At 42.5% G+C, this 22,791-nt stretch overlaps 1 protein-coding gene across 7 annotated transcripts in view; it reads right to left on the bottom strand.

The window, feature by feature from the left end:
* The window catches only part of KMT2A (lysine methyltransferase 2A), an 80,703-nt gene extending 58,413 nt beyond the window's left edge, over positions 1–22,290 (bottom strand). The window contains exons 1-2 of one of the 7 annotated variants that reach the window (XM_046685072.1): positions 21,710–22,290; positions 19,522–19,620 (exon numbers count right to left, since the gene is read on the bottom strand). In XM_046685072.1, the coding sequence (XP_046541028.1) occupies positions 19,522–19,620; positions 21,710–22,141 (531 nt within the window). In that variant the 5' untranslated portion in view covers positions 22,142–22,290. The remainder of the gene's footprint in view (positions 1–19,521; positions 19,621–21,709) is intronic. The other 6 variants (XM_046685071.1, XM_046685073.1, XM_046685077.1 and 3 more) reach the window with 6 other exon arrangements.
* Between the last annotated feature and the right edge of the window lie 501 nt (positions 22,291–22,791).

The raw sequence follows: 22,791 nt of genomic DNA, 5'->3' as shown, positions 1-22,791 counted from the left end.
CTGAGGGGCCAAATGACTTGCCCAAGGTCACACAGTTAGTTATAAAGAACTTCCTCCCACAATAGTTACAATTTAAAACTATAAGGAAATATTTAAAGGAATCAAATAAATCATCTACAGTACAAAATCTGCTACTCTTTCAGCTACTATTAAAGTAACACGATGCCATTTTCAGAGCCTTAAATTTTCTGATTTAATTCATTCTTTTCCTGCATTACCTTCATGGAACAACCTGGTAATGTATGCATTTCACAAAGACATCTGGGGATTCCCAACACTTACCAGGGGACTACACTGCTAAATGCATGATTTTCATGCTCCAAGTGCTGCAGTGAGAGACAGTTCTAGCAACTATACATACAATAACCAAGTAATGAAAGATTATTAATCTTCAAAAGAAATATAAGAAATCCACGTTGCTAGGTTCATTATCAGCAACCTTAGCGAGTCACTCTTCTGTATTTCAGACTTTCACAAAATGTAACTATATAAGCCCAACTGCAGTGTGCTCCAAAACAGAGTACTACTGAGTGTCAAACAGCAATTTAACTAACTCTGCCAACGTTTACAGTTTGCAAGTACTTTCCAAAATGACAGAGAGCATTAACTCTTTCCTTATGATCTTGTAGGTGGAATGAGAAAGAGTAGTCAATAGAGACAATACTTCCCTCCAAGAACTTTCTTTTCACTTGAAAAACAGGTTGACTTCCTGAACCATGCTTAAAAAAATAAGTACCCATTGTTTAAATAATCCAGACAGTTTAGCCAAAAACAAAAGCCATCATTGTTATGTTAAAAAACTTGGCTTCTAACTCTGAACTTCCGATTCCATGTAAGGGCCCTAAAAGATTCTAAGGAAAGTCAAGTCGAGAACGCACAGGGAAAGAGATGCTGCAAGAGGGGCTGCAATTGAAGTCCTTCTTGCCTCTCATCCGGCTCCCATCATCCTGTTTAAACCCGTGGGCTTCCTGAAAGTGTAGTAATCAAGGTAATCGTATTGGCTTCCCAACAATTTAGACTTGTCTAGAAATCAAAGGCTAAGGCAAAATGTCTACAAACAAGACAACAAAAGGAGCTGCAATTAAATCCATGTCTGGCACCGTGGCCTCATAAGCCTGGACAGCCCTGAAGAGAGAGGGTACAGGAGACACCACACGACACATGACCAAGTCTTCCTGGGAACTGGGCCCAAAAAGCCATTCATCACACATACTTTTCCTTTCACTGTGGCTTTCTCCGACGCGCACAGATTCCAAGACAGGGTACAGGCAAGAGCCATCAAACCTACTCCTTCCGGACAATGTCGTCTTTGGAGACTAAGTCGCCAAGATTTTAACACTTTCTTACCCCCCCAAAGATAGAAAAATATCCTTGTCAGGTTGAGCACTTTAAAATACTGTTAAATCACATTTAGCTCCCAGTGACTAAGAATGCAATGAAGCTATCTAATGTCACTTCCTAAGTGACATCTAATTGTAGAAATAATAAATGTGTACAATTTATTTCTCTACCCTTATCTCTAGGGTAACCAGTTATTTGAGAACTTCCAAGCATACCTTTACTAGTAAATTCTATTTTACTCATAAATATCTTAACATTTGAAGATTTTTATTTTAATGGCAGAATTTTAGTTCTTTAGTGGCTGGTTTGTAAGTATTTGTAAGTGATGAAGCAATAGGCATAGTTTTTCCACAAGAGAACCTAAGTGAATCCAAGATAAGTATTACAGATAATAATGTTTACATACAAAACATAATAATGAAGACATTTTAGAAAAATACATGAAATTCTGTGTTTCAAGGAATTATGTACTACTGGGACCACTTATCAAACAAAGCACTATTTCTTTTACTTATTCATTCATTCAAAAACCACTTCTATGCTATCTGTTCCAGAAGCAAAGAAGAGTAAGACATAATTCCTGCTCCCAAGAAGCATCTAAGGCAGACAGGCCAGGTGCACAGTTTCAGCCTTCCTTTCAAAAACCAGTCGCATTAAAATGTTAGTGAAGGATCAAATGTTCTGTATTTCATGTTCTGGAGTAAAATAGTTGCTTAAAATCTTGGAATAGTTCACACTCTTCTTATATTAGTATTTGGTTCATGGAGAAATAGTCAACAAATTTCAAAATTCTTCCAAAGGATGGCAATGTCTATCTCCATCCCTCAGTTTTATAACTAGGCACAACTCCAGCGTTAGAAACCAGAGAGAGTTTAGGTAATCAAGACCTAAAGCATCTGCAGTGATTAGAGGAGACACAGTTCCTAGTGATATCAGTGATCTGATAAACCTGCAACTGATGGGCCTCAATGTCATTTCCCCACTACCCTCAAATAAAATACATAACAGGCTTTAGTTCCTCCCTTAAAGTCCTCCCAGTGTACCACAGTCAGAGCAAAAATCACTCACTTGGAGTTCTTCACCTCCCAGGCTAAGAGGGGGCTCCAAAACTACTTTGCAAACTCTTCTATTAAACGAGCTCAGCCAGCTCTGGCCTCAGATGAACAGGCTTAGGGTGACCCTGCTCACACCCTTCCCCTCCCCCGTCCAGCAAGAAACCCCTCAGCGGTAGGCATCTCAAACACGCCCTCCAGCAACCATTTCTTAGCATTCTTCTGTCTCCAAAATGCTTAGTTCTAAGAGTCTGAAAAATCAAATTTCTTAAACTACAAAGGTTTATTGATGAATCAATTGAAAATAACACCAATAACCACAGACAGTATCAAAATCACCCTGATATTCTAATTGTTTGAAATTCTGTTTTGAAGGTTTCTAATTTTTGGTACCATCAAATATGGTTCCATCATATGAGGAGGCCACAAGAGAACAAAGAAAATTACTAAGAACAACTAAAGAAGATGAAGAAACATCGAAGAGGCATATTGAGCATCTCAGCAGCTCTAGTAAAAATAGAGTAACACTTCTCCTTTGGGAATTTATTCCAGTTAGATATCACTTCTGCTGGCACATTTCCCTCTGTGTCTACTGCTACAAGCTCTAAAATACCAAGGTCTTGATGCTGCATTTTAAAGACACGCACACATAATTACCACTGTTTAATTAGCATAAGGGATTTAGAAATGTGTTTACGTGTTTGTCTCCTTCTCTAGAGTGTTCACTCTTTGAGGATAGTGACAGTTTACTTTTTTTTTTTTGAGGAAGATTAGCCCTGAGCTAACATCTGCTGCCAATCCTCCTCTTTTGCTGAGGAAATGCTGGCCCTGGGCTAACATCCATGCCCATCTTCCTGTATTTTATATGTGGGACACCTACCACAGCATGGCTTGCCAGGCGGTGCCATGTCCACACCCGGGATCCGAACTGGTGAACCCCGGGCCACCGAAGTGGAACATGAGAACTTAACCACTGCGCCACCGGGCGGGCCCCCTACTTATTATTTTTGTATTCCTAGTACCTGGCACACATGTGGCATTCAATAAATGTTTGTATAATGAAAATAAAGGAAATGTAATACAATAACTGTTTAAAAACATTAAGTACCTACTTTGGCAATAGCACTGTAGAAAATACTGGTGGACTCCAAAGAATTAGGCTACATGATTCTTACTTTTAAGAATGCATAGGGAGAATGTCCTCAGGCTGGTAGGACAGACTAAACCAACTCAATTACTCATTCAAATAGACGTGAGCCCATTTCTGCGTTAAGGGCTGTAGACAGAGATAAAAGACAGCTTCTGCCTTCAAGGACTTGCTAGTCTGTCAAGAGCGGATGATTAAGTTAAGGGAATACAGTGTGCTGCCTGCTATGCTAGAGGAATAAACGTGGAAGCAGAGCAGAAGGCGACTCACCCAGTCAAGGAGAAAGGGTCAGGAAAGTCATTGCAGAAAGGATGACAACTTAATCTAACTTTTGAAGGGCGATAACTCAGGGTGAGGGGGAGACAGTGCCGGCAGAGAGAATAACACATACAAAAGCGCAGAGGTACAAAAGAGCATGGCCTGGAGTGAAATCACAAACAGTCCAGTATGGCCCAGGCCCTAGCTGATGTGGGAAAGGGGGCTAAGACATGAGGGGAAAAGGCAGAGGCAGATCACGAAATGTCTTAAATGCCTTCAGGAGTTTGAAGTTTATCCTCAAGGAAGTGTGGGCCTCATCCTGAAGACTACAGCTCGTCAGTGATACTTTCAGGCAGGAGAGAAGCATGACTGGATTTATATTTTCAAAAGATCACCATGACAGCAGTGGGAAGTCGAGACTACCTTTAAAACCAGAGGCAGGAAGAACAGTCACAAAATGACTACATTGGCACCGGGGACTGAGACAAAGGGCAGAGTCCATAGACAGAGGCAAAATGGACAAGGTCTTGACATAAAGGTTAAGGGAACGGAAAGAATCAACAAAGACTTGCAGGTATTCGGCTTCAGTTGATTACTTTTATGGTGATATTTACCAAGATTGGGAATACAAGCAGGAAGACAGGTTCAGAGGAGTGAGAAGGGAGATCACTTCAGACACGAGAATTTGAAATGTCTCTCCAAGGTGTAAGGTATAATGATCTGGAGAAAACACATTTGATTCAGTGAACGTATGAAGGCTGAAAGCATACGTGTAACCACGATCTCCCAGGGAGAGAGAGTACTGAAAGAAAAGGAGGGCCGATGGCAGACCCCTGAGGAATACCTACACTTAACAACAGACAGGGGAAAGGGAAGCCAAGCGAGGAGAGGAGATGGAATGGCCGAGGAGGAGGAGCTTGCACAGTAAGTACAAAACAGTCAATGGAAGAACACACATCAAGGGACGGTCAAGTTGGGTAAGGACTGAAGCTTGGGATACAGCGGGATCTCAAAATTGGGAGGCCGCCTGTGACATTGGCAAGGCTGATTTCCCTGCAGTGTTAGAGGCAGGGGGAGCCAAACTGCAGTGGGTTGAGGTGTGATTAGAAAGTGACAAAATGGAAATAAGCATAGACTACTGTTTTGGAAAAACTTGGTTATCTGGGAAAGGAGAGAGAGGGCACAGGTAGGGAAAGACTAGCTGGGGAGTAGTATTTGTTCAGTTGAATGTGTTTATATGTCAAAGGGGAACACAGCAGCAGGGAAGAAGACACTGAAACTCCTCAAAAGCAAAGCAGTAATAAACGGAGAAGGGACGGGTGGAGGGGTCAGCACTGGGGGGGAGTGAATACAAAGCACAATGGAGAGGGATTCTCTTCCATTGGGAAAGCAGCTCAGCAAGGATTTAGTTGCTGAAAAGTTTACAGGCAGGAGTAAGCTTAGAATTTTCTCTGAAATCACAGGCAAAACTGTGTTTATACGGGCATCTGTCAAGTGAAAAACACAACAGATTTCTTCAGATTCTCAAAGAGGCTCACAACCTGCAAAAGTTTTAAGAATGCAGCTGTGAAGGAAATAGATCATGGACAACGGCTGATTAAGAATAAATGGGAGGGCAGCTGCCCCGAGGCCGAGTGGTTGAGTTCGAGCACTCCGGGGTTTCGAGGGTTTGGATCCTGGGCCGGGACATGGTGCCACTCGTCAGACCATGCTGAGGCGGCGTCCTACATGCCACAGCTAGAAGGACCCACAAGTAAAAATATACAGCTATGTAGCGGGGGTCTTTGGGGAGAAAAAGGAAAAATAAAATCTTTAAAAAAAAAAAAAAAGAATAAATGGGAGGAGGACTAATGCGGAGAAGTGGAAAACCGATGAAAGGATTGGTAAAAACTGCTTTGGTTGGAAAGGAGTAGCCACAGCAGGGCCAAGACAGAAGACAAATGAAGTATCAGAACCTTGTAAATTCTGGGATGCCATGGTCAAACCTGATTCAATAAACAGCAGGGGGCTCCCAGTGGTTCTCAAATGTAGAAAAGGTGTAACTGTGTTTGAAGTTTATTCTGGAAACAGTATATATATACACACACACACAAACAGAATTAGAGTAGGAAAGAGACCGAATAAAGAGAGACCAGATAGCAGTCTACAGCCATAATTCATTGTGATTGGCATTCAGTCACCCAACAAGTATTTACTAAGTATTGTTAGGCACTGTTCTAGACTCTAAGGAGACACAGGTGAAGAACTGATGAAATTCCTGCCCCATGAAGCTCCAATCTAGTGGAAACAGAAAATAAACATGTGACAAATAAAGAAAGAAACTAGGGCAATAGGATTGATGAGGGTTAGCTATGGGGGCTATTTTCACTGTCCTTGGGGTGGTCAGGAAAGGCTTCCCTAAGGTGATGGTTTACCAAGGACTGGCAAACTACGGGCCACAGGCCAAATCTGGCCTGCCACCTGTTTTTGCTCAGTCCATGAGCTAAGAATGGTTTGTAACATTTTAAACGGTTGAACAAAATCAAAAGAATATTTTGTGTACATGAAAATTATATGCAATTCAAATTTCAGCGTCCATAAAGTTTTATTGGAACACAGCCACGCGCATTCATTTAAGTATTGTCTGTGGCTGCTTTCACACTACAACAGCAGAGTTGAGTTGTTGCAATTGAGACCATCTAGGCCTTTGCAGAAAAAACTTGCTGAACCGTGGTTTAGACCTAAATGATGAGAAAAAGACAGACAAACATAAAGATCTAGGTGGAGTAGTATTCTAGCTTGATAGTAAGTGCAAAGGTCGCAGACAGCAACAAGCATGGCAGGGATGACAGACAGTAAGGCCAGCATGGCTCTGCAGCAGAATGAGCGAGAATGAGAAGAGATGGCGCGGGAGAAGCAGCCCTGAGCAGAGGCCAGATCAGGTATGGCTTTGTTGGCCACAGTGAGGAATCTGGATTTATTCCAGCAGTGCGGGAGGAAGGAGGGCAGGGAGAGAGACACTGACAGGTTTAGAGAGGAAATAAGATTTGATTGATTTACACTTGGACTACATAGTTGCTGTGTAAAGAACAAACTTCACTGAGGTGAGAACACAAGAGTAGTCCAGTCAAAGGACTATAATAGGTAAGTCTGGGGGGTTGGTGATAGAATTGATGAGAGGTCGTTAGATTTAAGGTATTTTGGAGGTGTGGATAGAATTTGCTGATGAGTTATTTGGACTATGAATAAAAGAGAGAAATCAAGGATAATGCTTAAATTTTAGGCCTAAACAACTAGGTAAATGGCAGAGTCATTCTGTAACAAGGAGAGAGAAGAAAATTAGGACTCTTTGGACATGGTAAGCGTACAATACCTATTAGATATCCGACTGCTTCGACGCATACCTGTTTCCTTGCCTGGGAATAGTAGTGGCTACCTCAGAGGGTGAGCAAGAATCAGGTGCGGTAATACATATGAAGCACTCAGAATACTGCCTGGCCCACGACAAACACTCAATAAATGCTAATCACTCATTATTATTATTATTATACCAACGGAAATATCAAATAGGGCAGTTGGTTACACAAGTCTGAGAGTCCACGGAGTAGTCAGGGTTAGAGACAAAGATTTAGTATCATCAGCACATAGATGAGGCCTGTTGAGATCACCTAGGAAGAGTGTGAGGATAGAGAAGGTAGCCAAAGGTAGACTTCAGGGGACTCCAACATTCAGGAGAGTTAAGCAAAGGAGGGAAGCCATACAGAATACTGAAAGTTAATAACCAATGAGTTAAGAACAAAGCAGGTAAGTGCAGTGTTACGGAATCCAAGAAAAGAGTGTTTCAAGAAGGGAGTGGTCAGCTGGTTCAAAGGCTGCCCAAAGGTTTCACAGGATGAGGACTGCGAATTATCTATTCAATCTAGCAAGAAAGAGGTCCTCGAGGACCTTGACAAGAGCTGTTTCGGCAGTCATGGGGATAAAAGCCCAAGTGCAGTGGCTGAAGAGGGGATGAGAGGTGAGAAAGTGGAGACAGCAATCACACAGAGCACTTTCAAGGAGTTTTGTTGTGAAAGGGAGCAGCAGAGAATTGGGTAGTAGCTGGAGGAGGATGTGAGGTCAAGGGTTTTTGAACAGAAGGATTATATTAAGACAGTCTGACAGTTTTATATGTTGATGAGACCAATCCAGTCGTGAGAGAGAAACTGCCGATGCAAGAGAGAGCGGATAACTGCAGGGACAGCCCTGAGGAGACGAGAGGGGACAGGATCCAGAATACAAGTAGAAAGTGGTACTTCTGCAATTGTAGGAGGTGACAGAGGACGTGGGAGTACTTAAGTTCCCTTTTAACAGGAAGAAAAAAGCTATTAAATACCTTGAGAACATTTAAAATATCTTGATTCATATATGACACTTGGTATAACTGACTAGCAAGAACCAGTAAATCAGTAAATGAAGAATACTACTTGAATTGCTCCCAAGAACAATTCTGTTAATATTAATTTTGAGAGCTTCAACCTTCCAATTACCAATTTCTAAAGTATTTTGCAAAGTACTATAATTTTAGTACTCATATTCATGCTGTACTTTAAGCTGAGCTCAGTAAAAAGAAATTAGACAGTAAGTTTCACGAGGGACGGGACTCGTTCAGTGTTAACGCCCCAGCATCTGGTCACCAGCCTGGTACATAAAAGATGTTCTTTGAAAAATGAATTAGATTTTCCAATCTCTCTACATTTCTCACTCTGTAGAGTGCCATACTTATGAATGCCATTTAGGGGGAAGATGAGCCCCTTTGCAAGTACTTTTTCATCATTTGTAATGGAAGAAAATATAGTGACGCCTGTAAATTATTTCCAAAAAGTGGACTATAACAATAATGCCGTTGAATCTATAAGAAGAGAAAAATACAACACACACAAGCATAGTTGAATACACAGACATCAAGAGACAAAGTTCTCAAGCCAAGACGGTTTCTGAAATCAACTAGTCCAGAAATGTACGCAGTTATTGGACTAACATCATGGCCTCTTGTCAACAGACTGGCAGGGGCAGGGCCAAGGCCAGATCTCTCTGGTTATTGGTGCATCAAAGAGAACAGTGGTTGTTTGAATGCCTAACAGATAGGAAGAGATTTAAACTGTTTTAGATATGATCGCTGCCTGATATTGAGAAATGTTAACCCACAAAGGCAGCTAGGATTAAAGAGTTCAGAAACAACAATAAACTGTTCTTCAATAACAGTAGTTGGTAAAATTTTCACCCACACAAGAATGAAATCCAGTTTTAAAATATTTAATTCAATTCTACCTAGCAACTGTCACCTAAAGACACAAACGTTACCTACTTTGTAACTAGAGAAAGTAGTACCCCCTCGTCCTCACTCCATGTCAACAAGAGCAAGACAGCTAAGCAAATGAGACAGGTGAACTCCACCCATCCTGCTTCAGAAAAAGGAGTCATAAAGTAGCTCATTTGTCTTTAAAAAAAAAAACACAGCAAAATGAACTCACTACATCAGATAGTAAGCTATACCGACTCTTGGCAATGCCCCAAATTACTTTGCAGGATCTTAAAAAACAAAAACAGAACAAAACAAACAAAAATCAAAAAAGGTATATTTCCAGATCCCTAAGTTGCAAGCCTGAACTGGTTTATCTGCTTGCTGAAGTAGAAGAAATAAGTCCACTTAACTGATATCCTAGAGAAATTCAGTTAATCATCACAACCACAGGGTTTATTCTTCTCTGTTTAACGGGAAAGTACCACAAAATGACCAGATCCAATTGAATAGGCTGGAAAAATTAAACAAACAAACATCAACATTATTTTCAGAGATGGTTCTTTTTATTATAAGAGGTTTTGGTCCCCTATATGCCAACTTTAAGTAGTTAATTTCATTTTGAGCTATAAGCTCATTCAACTACAAGTTTCCACTATAAAATTTCAATTTTTTTCTTCTAGGTTGTTGCTCTTATCTTGGTGCCAAAAGTCGGGTTGCATCTTTCCTTCTGGGAAGATGGGCTGTTGAATGACCAATAGCAACGAGAGTCACACTGAGGAGCTCACAACTTCCTTCCCTCTGAAGGTAATAGGGTAATCTCTCCACAGTCAGTTTTCTGAAGGAGCAATTGTGAAGTTAGATGACAAAAGTGAACATTCCCCTTGACAAAACAACAAAGCTACTAAGTCAGGCAACCCAATTTTGACCTAATATTTTTTAGGAACTAATGTTCAGAATATGAGTTGGGAAGTTTTGTGTTCTTAATATCTTGAAAAACCAACTGATTCTCTTTTGACTACCACATCATATTTGGAAGTTTGCCATCACATTCTGAGAAGCCTACATTATGTGGCATTAACTTATTAAAAAAAAAAAAAGTCCCTGGTATTTTTTTATTACTCCAACACTAGAATCTCTCAAGTAGAATAAAGAATCATGAGAATTATTCTTTGCTTTTGTAATCTCTTGCTTTCTGAATTTATACCTGTACAACCAGCAATTAAAAGTTACGGGGAGGACCGGTCCCGTGGCTGAGTGGTTAAGTTCACATGCTCCGCTTCGGCAGCCCAGGGTTTCGCCAGTTCGGATCCTGGGCGCGGACATGGCACTGCTCATCAAGCCATGCTGAGGCAGAGTCCCACATGTCACAACTAGAAGGACCCACAACTAAAAATATACAACTATGTACTGGGGGGCTTTGGGGAGAAAAAGGCAAAATAAAGTCTTAAAAAAAAAAGAAAGAAATTTTTTTAAAAAGTTACAGGAAAAGTATGAATCTCTCATATTTCCAATTTCCAGAGTTCCTCAAATGACATCCAATTTTACAATTAGGGAATCAAACTGCCCTTCGCTTTGCCACCACTTGCAGAATTCCTGCAACAATCCAGCTTCAGCTTTGAACTCCAGTCATTTTATGAGAATATCTGGTTAAAAGCATTTACTATATGAAACGTAGAAAATATCCATTATATATAAATAACCTTAAATAACCCTAGTATCAATTCACCTAAAAGAAAGAATTTATATACAATTCTAGTAATAAACTCAAAAGTCCTAAAGCTTCAACAACCCAATCAAGATTCTGGAACTAAGAGTTGGTAGGAAAACGAGATGGTGTTAATATCAGTTCTGCCCAGACTTTTGGTAATCTATATGAATAATCCCAATTCACAGTTTTCATTCTGACTGTACAGGAAATGCTTTCTGCAACCCAACATATCTAAAAAGGTTTCATTCTGAGTGATGCAAGCCCTCCACACAGCCTCAAAAGCCAAGGGTCAGAGGCTTTTGTAATCCTCATTCACATGAAGCAAACTTATGTTAGATTGGAACGGATTCACAAAGCACTTGTTATAATACATCCACAAGCAGTGCTGACCTTAACAAGGGATATTCTGAAGCACGTCTCTTCAAACTCCAAGTGAAAATGGACAAAAACGCTACAAATACTTATTTGTTTCCCATATTGAAGCCACACCTACTGTTTTCCCTGGTTTCTCTTGATGTTTAAGATTTCTCTCTTAACTCCATCACCTAATTTTTATTCTCCTATAAAACCACGATAAAATCATTTCATACAGACAGTTCTCTGGAGCTTACTACTGAAAAGTTAATTATTGCCATAAATTGACAATTCAAATCAAATTCCTCTTAGGCAGTCTGTGAGGCTCTAGGACCCCTTGGGGACTATTAAAAAGTATAAAAAACATGATCCATGCCCTCTGGGATCTGAATAAAAATATAGATTCAAAGAATGAGAAGGTAGCTTGAGAGGTCATTTTATACATATACAGGCAGGACTGTACTTTAAAAATTCACCTCCAGAGAAGATCACAAAATTATTTTGGTAACTTTTTTACCATAACTATAATGATAACCAACATTAGCAACAAGTTCTCTATATAACTACCCCTTGCTTCAGTTTAAACCTATTTTTCTCTTATTCTAGCATCAGTGGAGATGGAAAACAGCTGGTTACCATTCCTAATAATGGATCCATTCAGGACTTTGAAGAGTTATTAAGTGGCCTCTTAACCTTTCATTCTCCCAGCCTTTCCTCATAGGACTGACTTCCAATCATATAATCATCTTCTGAGTCTCCTCAGAACCTTCTCCAAGGTCTCCTCAACCCTTTCAAGTTGAGTAACCTAGAAATGGAAACAACACTCAAGTAAGGGGACAATCAGTGCTAGAATTATCCATAAAAAAGACGATGCCATCCCATGAGGACACCGCAACAGCACTTTTAAAACCCAGTTACTACTTTTACAAAAATGTCCTTTGACGGCTCTTAGACTGTCCTCTGCCACACTTGTTAGTTTACTATTTTTTTAAAAATTACTCAAAATTATCCCGTTAATAGTTTAGTACAACGTAACAGCTGATGTAATGTATCCTTGCAAAGTATTCCTAAAAGTTGTGTGTATATCAAATTTTCAATTCAACAAACATTCGCTGATCACCTTCTATATGAAAAGTCACCATTGTAAACAATATAAAACATAAATGATGACTTAGAAATGGTCCATGTCTTAAGGAAATCACAATCTAATGGAAGAAAGACACAATCAAAAGTACAACATAAGGTATCCCGGAGTAAATTTGCTAAGGGTGGGTATAAGGTACCATAGGGAAACAGAAAAGGAGAAGTGAGTTTCAACTACTAGTAATATCTATGAAAGCTTCATGGAAGAGGTGGAATCTGGGGATCTGAGCTGAGCCGTGAAAGATGAATAAGTCAGAGGCAGGGCAAGATGGGAAAGACTTTAAGGCAAAGGAGAGGCATTAGCAAAGGTATAAAGGCAGGTACACACAGACTGAGGAGAACATCTAATAGATCGGTAATCCAATATGGCTGAAGCACATAAGTGAGAATGTGTGTTCAGGAGATAATGTTCAAAATGTCGAAATGTAGGCCAGGTAGATTATGAAGGGCTGAGAATTTTAAATCTTATTTTATATTCAGTGAGAAGTTAAAGGGTTTTAGGAATAAAGTGACATAATCAGACCTGTACTTAAGAAAACCGTTGGCAATCCAGCAAACACTGAAAAAGCAGGCAAGGAGACCGGTTAGGAGATTACGGTGATAATCCATGCAAAGGTAATGGAAATTTAAAGTAGGATGGTAAAATAGAAAAGCAGAGACAGATTAAAGAAACACTAGAACAGTATCATGGACAAGCCTCCGAAATTGATTAGATAGTGAGGGAAGAGAAAGAAGTTGAGAATAGCACAGCACAGAGAGCATGAATGAGCTTGCAAATAGACACAGGTTTGGATCTGAATTCTAGCTCTGCCATTTAATAGCCATATAACTTAAGGAAAACTATTTAACTTGTCTGTGCCTCAATTTCCTTTTCTGTAAAAGAGGGTGTATTAGGTATTTCAGGAAACCTTTTATTTTAAGAGAAATAAAGCAGAACTATTTTTCCTCCTTAAGCATACTACCCTCTACTAGTTATTCTTAAACTTTAATCTGTTTTTGACTATTCTACTTGTGGTTATTTTTATTTCTCAAGTTCCAACCCCTAGAAATTGTAACCTACAACTTAGCATTTCTTCTATAATTAAATTGTTAACTGCGCTGATCTCTATAGATGAACACTTAATCTTCCCAAGCTGAACAAACGTCAAATAGTTACCAAGTACAAACTAATAGATCTGAACCTGGGGGCCAAGAACCCTGAAGAGCCTCAGCATTGTTGTAGGGGGTCACGAAGAACTGGTACTCATAAAAAGATAAGGAACACTAGTTACAGAGACCAAGAGTAGCAACTTCAAAAGAGCTGCCTTGGCCTGAAAATTATGCAACTCATGGAGGCACTGTACTCCTCGGTATCCTACCTGCCTATTTACTGTCTTGTTCTTTCTCCTCCCTATTTTGCCTTATCTCTAATTATGTTCTAGTTGGACACCAATGGTACCTACTGTTACCAAGATGCATGGGTGGCCTTTGGTTTGGTTCCACCTAGCTTACTGATAAACTTGACACCCTGACCAAAATCAAGAACATTCTAAAGTCAAGATTATAGCACTCCAGTAGGTATATAAGTGCACACATACACATGTATACCTCAAAGTAATAAAAACCAGTTATCTTGGTGGGAAAAAAAAATTACAGCACTTGTGTCCTTTCAATCTCTGAGTCCTAATAATAATTAGGGATTCCTGTGTACCAGGCAAAGTGCTAAGTACTTTGCATGCATAATTTCAATTAAGCCTCACAATAATCTTATGAAGCATGATTACTGCTAATTTACAAATGAAGAAACTGAAGCATGGAGAGGTTAGGAAACTTTTCCAAGGTCATTCAGCTAATAAATGGTGGAGCCAAGATTTGAATCCAGGCAGTCTAAATCCAGAGCCCATGGTCTTAATACCTCTTAATTACTGTGCTATACTATCTCACGATTAATGATTAGATAATGAGATTCTCCCCCTCCTTTGTAAAGGTATTTATATATGCACAAATTAAAAATCCTAGCCGGAGAGATTACAAAAGGATTTCCTCATTAACTAAGCTTAAAGAGACGTTATCCACATGGTTTTACTGCTTATAATTAAAGGCAATAATCTAGGGACAATGTTGCATGTTTGTGTTTGGTCTAAAAATTAGTCAACACTCATGGACGGACAAAAGTTGAATAGAGGCATGTGTAAATATTTATTCCTCCAGGTGTAGATATTTATTATAGATATTAGTGATTAACTTCCCCCCAGTTTAGAACTGAGATAGTGCAAAGGAGAGCTTAATGAAAAAAATATTCTCCAAAAACACTCCTCACAAGTAATATTACTCTCCTAATTCAAGACAGAAAGCCGCAATTACTTTGATGCTGTAAAATGAGAATGAAACAACGATGCTTCAGCAAAACATGTATCAGAAAGGTTGGATCTCTGTAAAACAGTTCCAATGTTAGAAAGGTTCAAAGCTCTGACTGCTGAAAGACATCAACACATTTACACCCAAACATTCCAACCAAACACAAAAACAGAAATGCAAGAAAACAGATAAACTATACGGAAGAAACTCCTACTCCAGAAATAAATGCCAGTGGAATAGATCCTACTCACTGGGACCACACGCGGCATTGCTGTAGCGATAATTAAAGGTAAGCTATCTGGGGAAATCCCTTCAGTCTATTTGTCAAATAGAAACACAACTACTCATTTCAAAGAAAGGGGAATTTTCATACGCGGCATAGAAAACTGCCAACTAACTTTTACATTTATATCTTTAACTGTTTCCTTACAACTAAAACTCATTAGGGTAGTATATTCAACATCTAAAAAGTTAAACCAAGTTTAGCCTCTAAGAAGTTTCGTACTAATCCTACAAGGGGACTTATATCATCCAAAACAATTACAAATCACACAACAAAATTCTTCTTTCAAATGTGCTGGTCTTTCAAAGCAAACGTCTGGCGGTGGCTACAGCCTCATGGTTGGCTTCCCCTGGTGTGTAACCTGACGAAGTACGAAGCTCACTGAAATATTTAACAGTGCTGGTATGGATTTCTTTGGATAGGTCAAGAAAAGCAGCTCGTCCTTTTCAAAAACATAAAGAACCATTTTATGGATGTCATTCCCTTGGTCCAAGTGTCTGTGTATTTCCTTGGGGCTTTCTCAGAGACCTTATTGAGGGGGAAAATGAAAAGGCTAACAAAAGGACCCCTTCTCTCTCCCTATTCCCAACATAATCCACCTCAGCTACAGGGCCAGTAGCATCCACACTGTCATAAATGCCAGCAATTAGAGAATTAGGCCATAAAACCACCCACTCAGGTATAAGAGCGCAGGCCTCCAGCTTTATTTAATGCATGCCATAAAGATCCTGTACTTCCTTCTTCAGGCCTTCTTCACAACCAATGAAGTGACAACAACAACAAAAAAAGTAGCCTTTTGTCTGCCCGCTTCATATTGATGTGATCAATGAAAGCGTCTGGGTCCAGGTGAAGGATTTAAGATTCCTTTTTCTTACTAAAGACTGCATGTCTTCTAGCATGACACATAGAGACTCATTAAAGGATACGCTGTATTTTGACCACTAATAGAATGGAAACTAAAGTGAAACTACATTTTCCAGAAAAATCATTTTACTTTATTCTGAGACTACTCTAGAAGCCAATTCTTGAACGTCTCAAGAAATACTGGAGCCTACAAGAGTATTCTTAACTAACTCAACAATTTCTAGAACTTCCTGAAGTCTTTTCTAATCAAAAAAGTTAACTCAAGGCTCAAAGTTAACTTTCATTCAGCCTGTTTTAAAATCTGATACAATTTAGAAGCAATCAATAATTTCATTTGATTGAGTGTCTTCACAACATACCCATCCACAAAAATCACAAGTTTGTGATTTACTCCAAGATAAGATTTTATTTATAAGCTTTAAACCAATCTAGATAATACCCAAACACTTTTTAACAGTGAACCCTTTAGCTTCCTCTTTCCTACAAGTGCCTACAGGGTTAAGAATCTAATTAAAATGTAGGTACGTCATGTCAGACTCATTAGTAATTTAACCTTTCTTAATCCCTGAAAAGAACATATGCAAACAAAAAGAAGGTCCCACCGCAGCAATCTTAGAAGAAATTCCTCCCAAAGTAGCGATAGTCACAAAGCTTCTCCCTTTCTTAAAGGTCTATGCCACTGGGCTCTCCACCTTGGCAAAGGAAGAATGGAAAGAGACAAGATATTCACAAAAGGCCTGACTGAAGGCCTTCAGTTAAGTGCTAGAAGGAAGCTGAGGTTCTGTGCCAACACTAGTGGAATGTGGGCAGGCACAAAGAGATCTTAATTAGGAGACCTACAATTAAAACACAGTGAGTCTCCAAAAGAGGGAGAGAGAGAGAGCACTACAGTCTGTATGCCTCAGAGCAAGCAAAGCACAGCTGCCACCCCCTCTAGCCACAGGGCAAGGAAGGCAAAGGGTATTGAGTCTGCACAGCTGCCCTCCGGAAGGACAGCTCCAAGGTGAGCAGAGATGGGAACTGAGTTAAGATGGGAGTACTTTCTCTTCTCAACTTCCCATCAGAAGATAAATCACTATTTTGTGAATGATGATTTCCTACAGGAGCATGTGCCTTAAGATAATTAAATGGGAGGTAGAGATGCGGACATGTCATATGGTTTTCGGTGAGAGATGAAGAAAAGTTCTAAAGACTGCATTTCTGATGCTCAGTACAAACCAAAGTACTACATTTCTGGGCATATTAACAACTACTCCTTGAAAAGTAGGGACTATCACTTTGGATTCATATATACATTTGCGTTTTAGATTTTTCTTTTCATTGAAAATTTAGCTCACACACCTAAAGGAATACACCACCTAGACTGAAAATAACTTCCCTTTTGGACAGTCAGGAATCCACAACACTGAAAACATGAACACAAATTGAGCCAAACAAGAGGACCTCTAAACACCAGATAATGAGTTGTATTTAAAATTTGATCTTCATTTTTCTTATAAATGAAATTAGTCAACTTCAGCAAAGAACTTTTTCCACACCGTTAAGTCCTTATATTTTGCCCATACAATGAAAACTTTCCCACCAAGCGGAAATTTCTCTCCCCAATAATAATGCCAGTTAAATGGGCAAATGTACAATCCGATATTAAAAATGACCAAACATGCACACTGACTCTGATGCTTTAAAAAAACTCAGAAGAAGAAGTTCTGACCTGACCAAAAAATTAATACAATAGAAAGGAATCAGAACACTGGAGCAGAAAAGATTCATGAGCTAATATTTAGCCCAAACTTTTCATTTTACAGATCAGAAGTTTAAGGTTAAAAGTGAACTCCCAAGGTCCCGTAACTGGTCAATGAGAGAGATGAGCGCTAGGAGACCCCATGTCCACTGACTTCCACTCTGAGGCTTCTTCTATTCCACCGTGCTCTCCCCTTCATTTTCCTTCTGCCAAGCTCAGGATTAGCTTTAAAGGTAATGAAGGAGCAACTTCCACTCTTGGTAATATGCCCAATGAACATTAAAAAAAAAAAAATCACACTCTCAAACTACAGGACCATCTTTTCTAAGACCAACCCAAGAGCCCACCTTAGTCCACCTCAACTAAAGTGCCATTTCAAATGAACACAAACACATACCAATGTTGTAATCAGTTTCAATTTATATCTAACTAAAGTTTGCCATGTTATGATCAGGGTGGAAATTTTGCTTTTAACATTTTGTGAGGCGGTAAGAAAGGTAACTGGATTATGAAATTAATAAACAAAGACTAGTTGCTGATAAATAAACCATTTCTGGGGTTAACATTAAAACAGCCCAAATTCCAGTCAACAGAAAGGATGCTGTTGACTGAGACAATCTTCAGAAAAGCAGGACACTGATTCTATGCAGGGGGAGAGGGAAGGCAAAAAGGCAGACCACTGTGATTTCTTACAGTGCTCCATATAATAAAACTCTAATTCTCAGTTGTCATACAGAAAGCTTAAACAGGAGGCCAGCGACACCTATACATTTTTTTAAGTAATCCCATTCTGACAGCATTTGGTCATGAAGAACTCTTACATGTAGTTGCTACCCAGAGAGCTATTCAACATGACGGAGTTAGGAACCTGTGGCAGTGAAGGACAAGCCACCCAAGGCTAAAGAAGTGTAAATCAGGAAGTGATCTGGAAGTTCAGTTACCTTTCAACCACCTTAACTTAACCAATTCTCTAAGTATTAACTTACATTTTGTTATGGACAAGTTATAGTCATTATTCATTTAAAGCAAACCAGAATTTAAAGAAGCTAGAATCATTTTGGGTCACAAAACCATTTCTTAATGAATCCAGACAAGACTTGACACACAGCTATGAATGAATTCTGAGAAACAATCTTTAGAATTCCATAAGTATGTTAGCCCAGGGGAATCCTAAAACTCCCTTTTGGAATTTTATCATTGATTTGAGGGACTCTGTAACAAAATGCTTGGTTTCTACACCGAAAACTACCAGGTCAAAGGATATAATCACTATGGTACTAAACCATACTGCGGGTTAGCACGAATCAACGCATACCATCAACCCACACTAGACTGCCTCCAACTACCACATAAAAAGCTTACCAATGGAACAACAGGTCATTCCAGCTCAATTCAGAAATAATGCTGAAGTTTAATGTAAGGAGTCAACCACTCTTCCCATAGTGAGGTAGCAACTACTGTTCAGGCAAAAGTTTTAAAGGAAAAAAAAAAGCATATAAATATGATCTTATTTGAAATAATTGCAATTCCTCTGACAGGCTTTTCCCTACAGACTACTGCTTAGCAAAATAACGCCAATGGATAAGAAAATGTTAGCACCTGATTAAAACTTTAAAGGTGATTCGTCAAAGACCAACAGATAAAATATTCTGGTGCCCAGACATTAGGTCCCTGAATCCAGGTGGCTCTCTTTCTAACCAGTCTCTTGAAAAGCTCTGATTGGAAGCTGTCAGCATAAAACTTTGCTTTTGAATATGTGATAACAACATTTGGAATGTGAACGCTTGGTCCTTCAATACAAAATACATAAGCATGCTACACAAGAAGAAAATGCTTCTCGGGATCGCCTTAAAACAAACTAACTTCTCCTAATAGAAACTTTCTTATTATACTCAAATATACATGGGGCTAAAATTCTACACATAACCAGGCAAGTTTCAATTTTGAAAATAAGCAGGTAATGAAATGTCAGTAAGTCTATTTTTTTTTTTTTTTTTGCTGCTGTATCTTTTAAAAAAGCAAAATCAACTCACATTTAAGCACCAACTCCATGCAAGTAACCTGAACGGTTCAGTCTTTTTGTCATGTATGAGGCCTTTGGTTCTCCAACTACATGGGATCTGTGTTGTTAGCTTAAAAAATACAGAATTGGCCTTTCAAAAAAAAATAATAATCTACAGCAACCAATAAATAGTCTCAAACAACCCTGCTGACTGCAGCTGCCTTCTGAAGGCTGGGAAAAGGAGGTGGAGAGAGAGTAGAGAGAGGCAGGGAAAAGGGACGCTGCAGCTAGCTACATAGCAAAGAACACGCCCCCATCATGTCCTCCTTGCTCTGTCAGAAGGCGGGTTGTTGTCAGTCTCCTGATCAGGCTGCCTTAGAAACGATTTAAAAAAGGAGGCAGGAAGACTAACAACTAAAAAATGCCAGCTCCTTGAAAGGAGCGGCCGGGGTCCCTGGGATCTCCTCCCTCCCCTTCTTCCCAGGATCTTTCCGTATATCTAAGGGGGTGCAGGGCACAATAGGGGACAAGGGGTTTGCCCAGGATATTTTGTGTGCACCAACGGCAGAGCACGCAGGAAACGGCTGGTTGTTATCTTTCCCTTTCTGTTTCAATCAAGAGCACTCCAGAGCAGCACCCCCCACCGCCCTTCGCTTTAGCCCCTAGCAGCTGCTCTTCCTCCTCCTAGCATCCCCAGTCCCATTCTCTCCCCTCCCCTACATTTCAAACTCCCCCTTCTGCATCCAATGGAAAACAAATGCGCAACGCCACTGGCTGAACCTGAACTCAACTTCCCTTCCCAGGGCAACTTTCCTTCTTGCTGAAGGGGGCTGAATAATGCTTACCAAAGCATCCCCACTCTCGCCCCAGTACTGATGGGCAAGGGGCAAAGCTCTTGACCCTTCATCCACCTTGGGTCCCCTTATTAGAATCAGAGAGAGAGCCCTAACTCTTCCTTCTAAGGAATAACTTTGCTTCATAACCCACCTCTTTCTCCCAACCCAAAGCAACCACCACCACCACCACCACACTAAGTAAAACTGTCCCTTATCTACTCTCCTCACCCCAACCCCGCTTCCCCCACCCCTTCCAAGCCCCAGGATTGGCCTAGGAAAAGGTGGATCAATAAAGAAATGACGGAGAAAAGGAGAAGGGCGGGAGGGAGCTGGGGTCGGAGACTGCGTGCTCACAAGCGCAGTGGGTGGGGTAGGAGAGCAGCTGCTTCCCCTGGGAGGATGCTGCCCAAGTCCCCCCACAAATACCTCCCCTCGGAGGGGCCCCCTTCCCCAGAGCTGGAGGGAAAGCCTGCCTCCTCTCCAGGGGGAATGGTGGAAAGCTGCTCTTCTCTGAGCCTAGGGGACAGTGCACTATTTTCCCCTCAAATATGCCACTAATCTTTCATTCTAAAGGAGGAAAGAGTGGAGTGAAGCTAGAGTAATTCCCTGCTACCAATAGGCTAGAAACTACAGCTCTGTAAGATGGGGGAAACAGACTGCTGTAGGAGGAGATCACCGTTATCTTCAGAGGGGAAGGAGGTGAAGGGAGGCAAGGTGGAGAGGAAAGTAGATTTTCCCTGGTGGGGTAGGGCGGGAGGGAGGATCTATCTGCTTGGGGTGGGGTGGAGGATGGAGGTGAAGGAAGGGGGAGTGGCTGGTAGTGTAGGGACCTGGCCTGGGGATGGGGCGAGGGTTCATCAGGTTTTCGGAAGCAAGGTGCTGGAAGGGACATCGGTCCCCAAGGGTGGGAGAAGAACGTGGCCCTGGATGAGGCCATCACCCGAGAGATGCCCAAAAGGAAAACTGCCCCAGGAGTCAAACATCTGCCCAGAGAGGGAGGCGGGGATGTGGCGGGATCAGGTCTCTAGGAGGGAGGGAGGGAGGAATCTTGCTCGGATGAGGTAATCTGTGAAAGGGAGGAGGGGTTCAGTCCCGGGATGGGAAACCCCGGCGAGGGGTCTGTGCCAAGGGATTTGGGGAAGGGTCAGGGGAAGGAGGGTGGGGGGCAAACGCCCTCAGCGAGATGGGTCCAAACCCCGGGGTGGGGGCGCCTGGGGGTCTGCACCCATGTATGGGGGTCCCAAGATGGGAGGGCCATTTGCCCCGGGTCAGGGACCCCAGAATGGTCCCAGAATTGGGATGCTCCACAATCCCGGATGGGGGAGGGGAGGGGGCTCCGCAGAGGGTCGAGACCCCGGACCTGGGGGTTCCTCGCCCCCTTACCTCTCCGCTGCCGCCTCCTCCGCCGCTCTCCCCAAACACGGCCCGGAACCGGCGCAGGTTGGTGCCGATGGCGGCCGAGACCTGCAGCGCCGCGTCGAAACCCGGGCCCACCCGGAGCAGGGCCGGCCCGGAGGAGGCTGAGGACGATGACGAAGACGAAGACGAGGCGGACGACGAAGAGGCTGCTGAGGCGGCGGCCGCTCCCCCTGGAACCCCAGCCCCGCTGCTTCCCGCCGCCGCCGCCGCGGCCGCCACAGCCGGGGGGGAGGGGGGCGCCCCGGGGCCGCCGCCGCCGACCGGGGGCCCGGGGGGAAGCAGCAGGGCCGGGATGCGTTGCCGCGGGGCGCCCCCTAGGCCCCGGCGCCCCCCGCCGCCGCCGCCCCCGGTGGTCCCGGGTCGGGCGGGGAAGCGCCACCGACAGCTGTGCGCCATGTTCGCCCCGTGAAGTGAAGCAGCGAGAGGGAGAGGCGACAACACAGGGGGGCGGGGAGGCGGAGGGGGGGGCGGAGGGCCCCGGAACCTGCCTAACCCGCTTGGCGCGCCGGCCGCCCGCACCCTGCCGGCCGCTATGCAGAGCGCCGGGCCGCGCCCGCCGGCCCCGCAACCTGTATACCCGGCTCGGGCCTCCGCGCCTCTCGCCGGGCAGCGGCTACGCCATGCCGAGGCCCGGGCCGCCGCCGCCCGCCCGCTCGCCCGCCCCGCAACCTGGATAAGTGCATGCCCCGCCCTCCGGGAGCGGCATTGCTAGGGAAAAGGGGGGGGAAGGAAGCCCAGGAGCCCGACGCGGAGCGCGGGTTCCGGGGAGAGGGGGAGGGGGCGAGGACGACTGGGAGGATGGAGGCGGAGGGAGCCGGGCCGCCTGCAGCCTCGAGAGCCGAGAGGCGGATTACACACGTTCCCGGGATGCGCTGGGAATCGAACCGCCCGGGAGAGCGGCTTCCAGTGTAGCGCGGCTGCCGGGTCGGGGACGAGCGGGGCTTCTCTGCCTCGAGGCACGGATACAAGATGGGTTAGCCCTAATCCAACGCTTCTAGAATAAAAGAGCCCTTATTGTACTACAGGCAAAACGGAAGCGTTGCCCA

Source organism: Equus quagga, chromosome 14 (assembly GCF_021613505.1).
Source record: "Equus quagga isolate Etosha38 chromosome 14, UCLA_HA_Equagga_1.0, whole genome shotgun sequence".
Classification (NCBI taxonomy): domain Eukaryota; kingdom Metazoa; phylum Chordata; class Mammalia; order Perissodactyla; family Equidae; genus Equus; species Equus quagga.
Note: the sequence above shows the minus strand (reverse complement) of the source record. Positions and strands in the feature narration are given on the sequence as shown.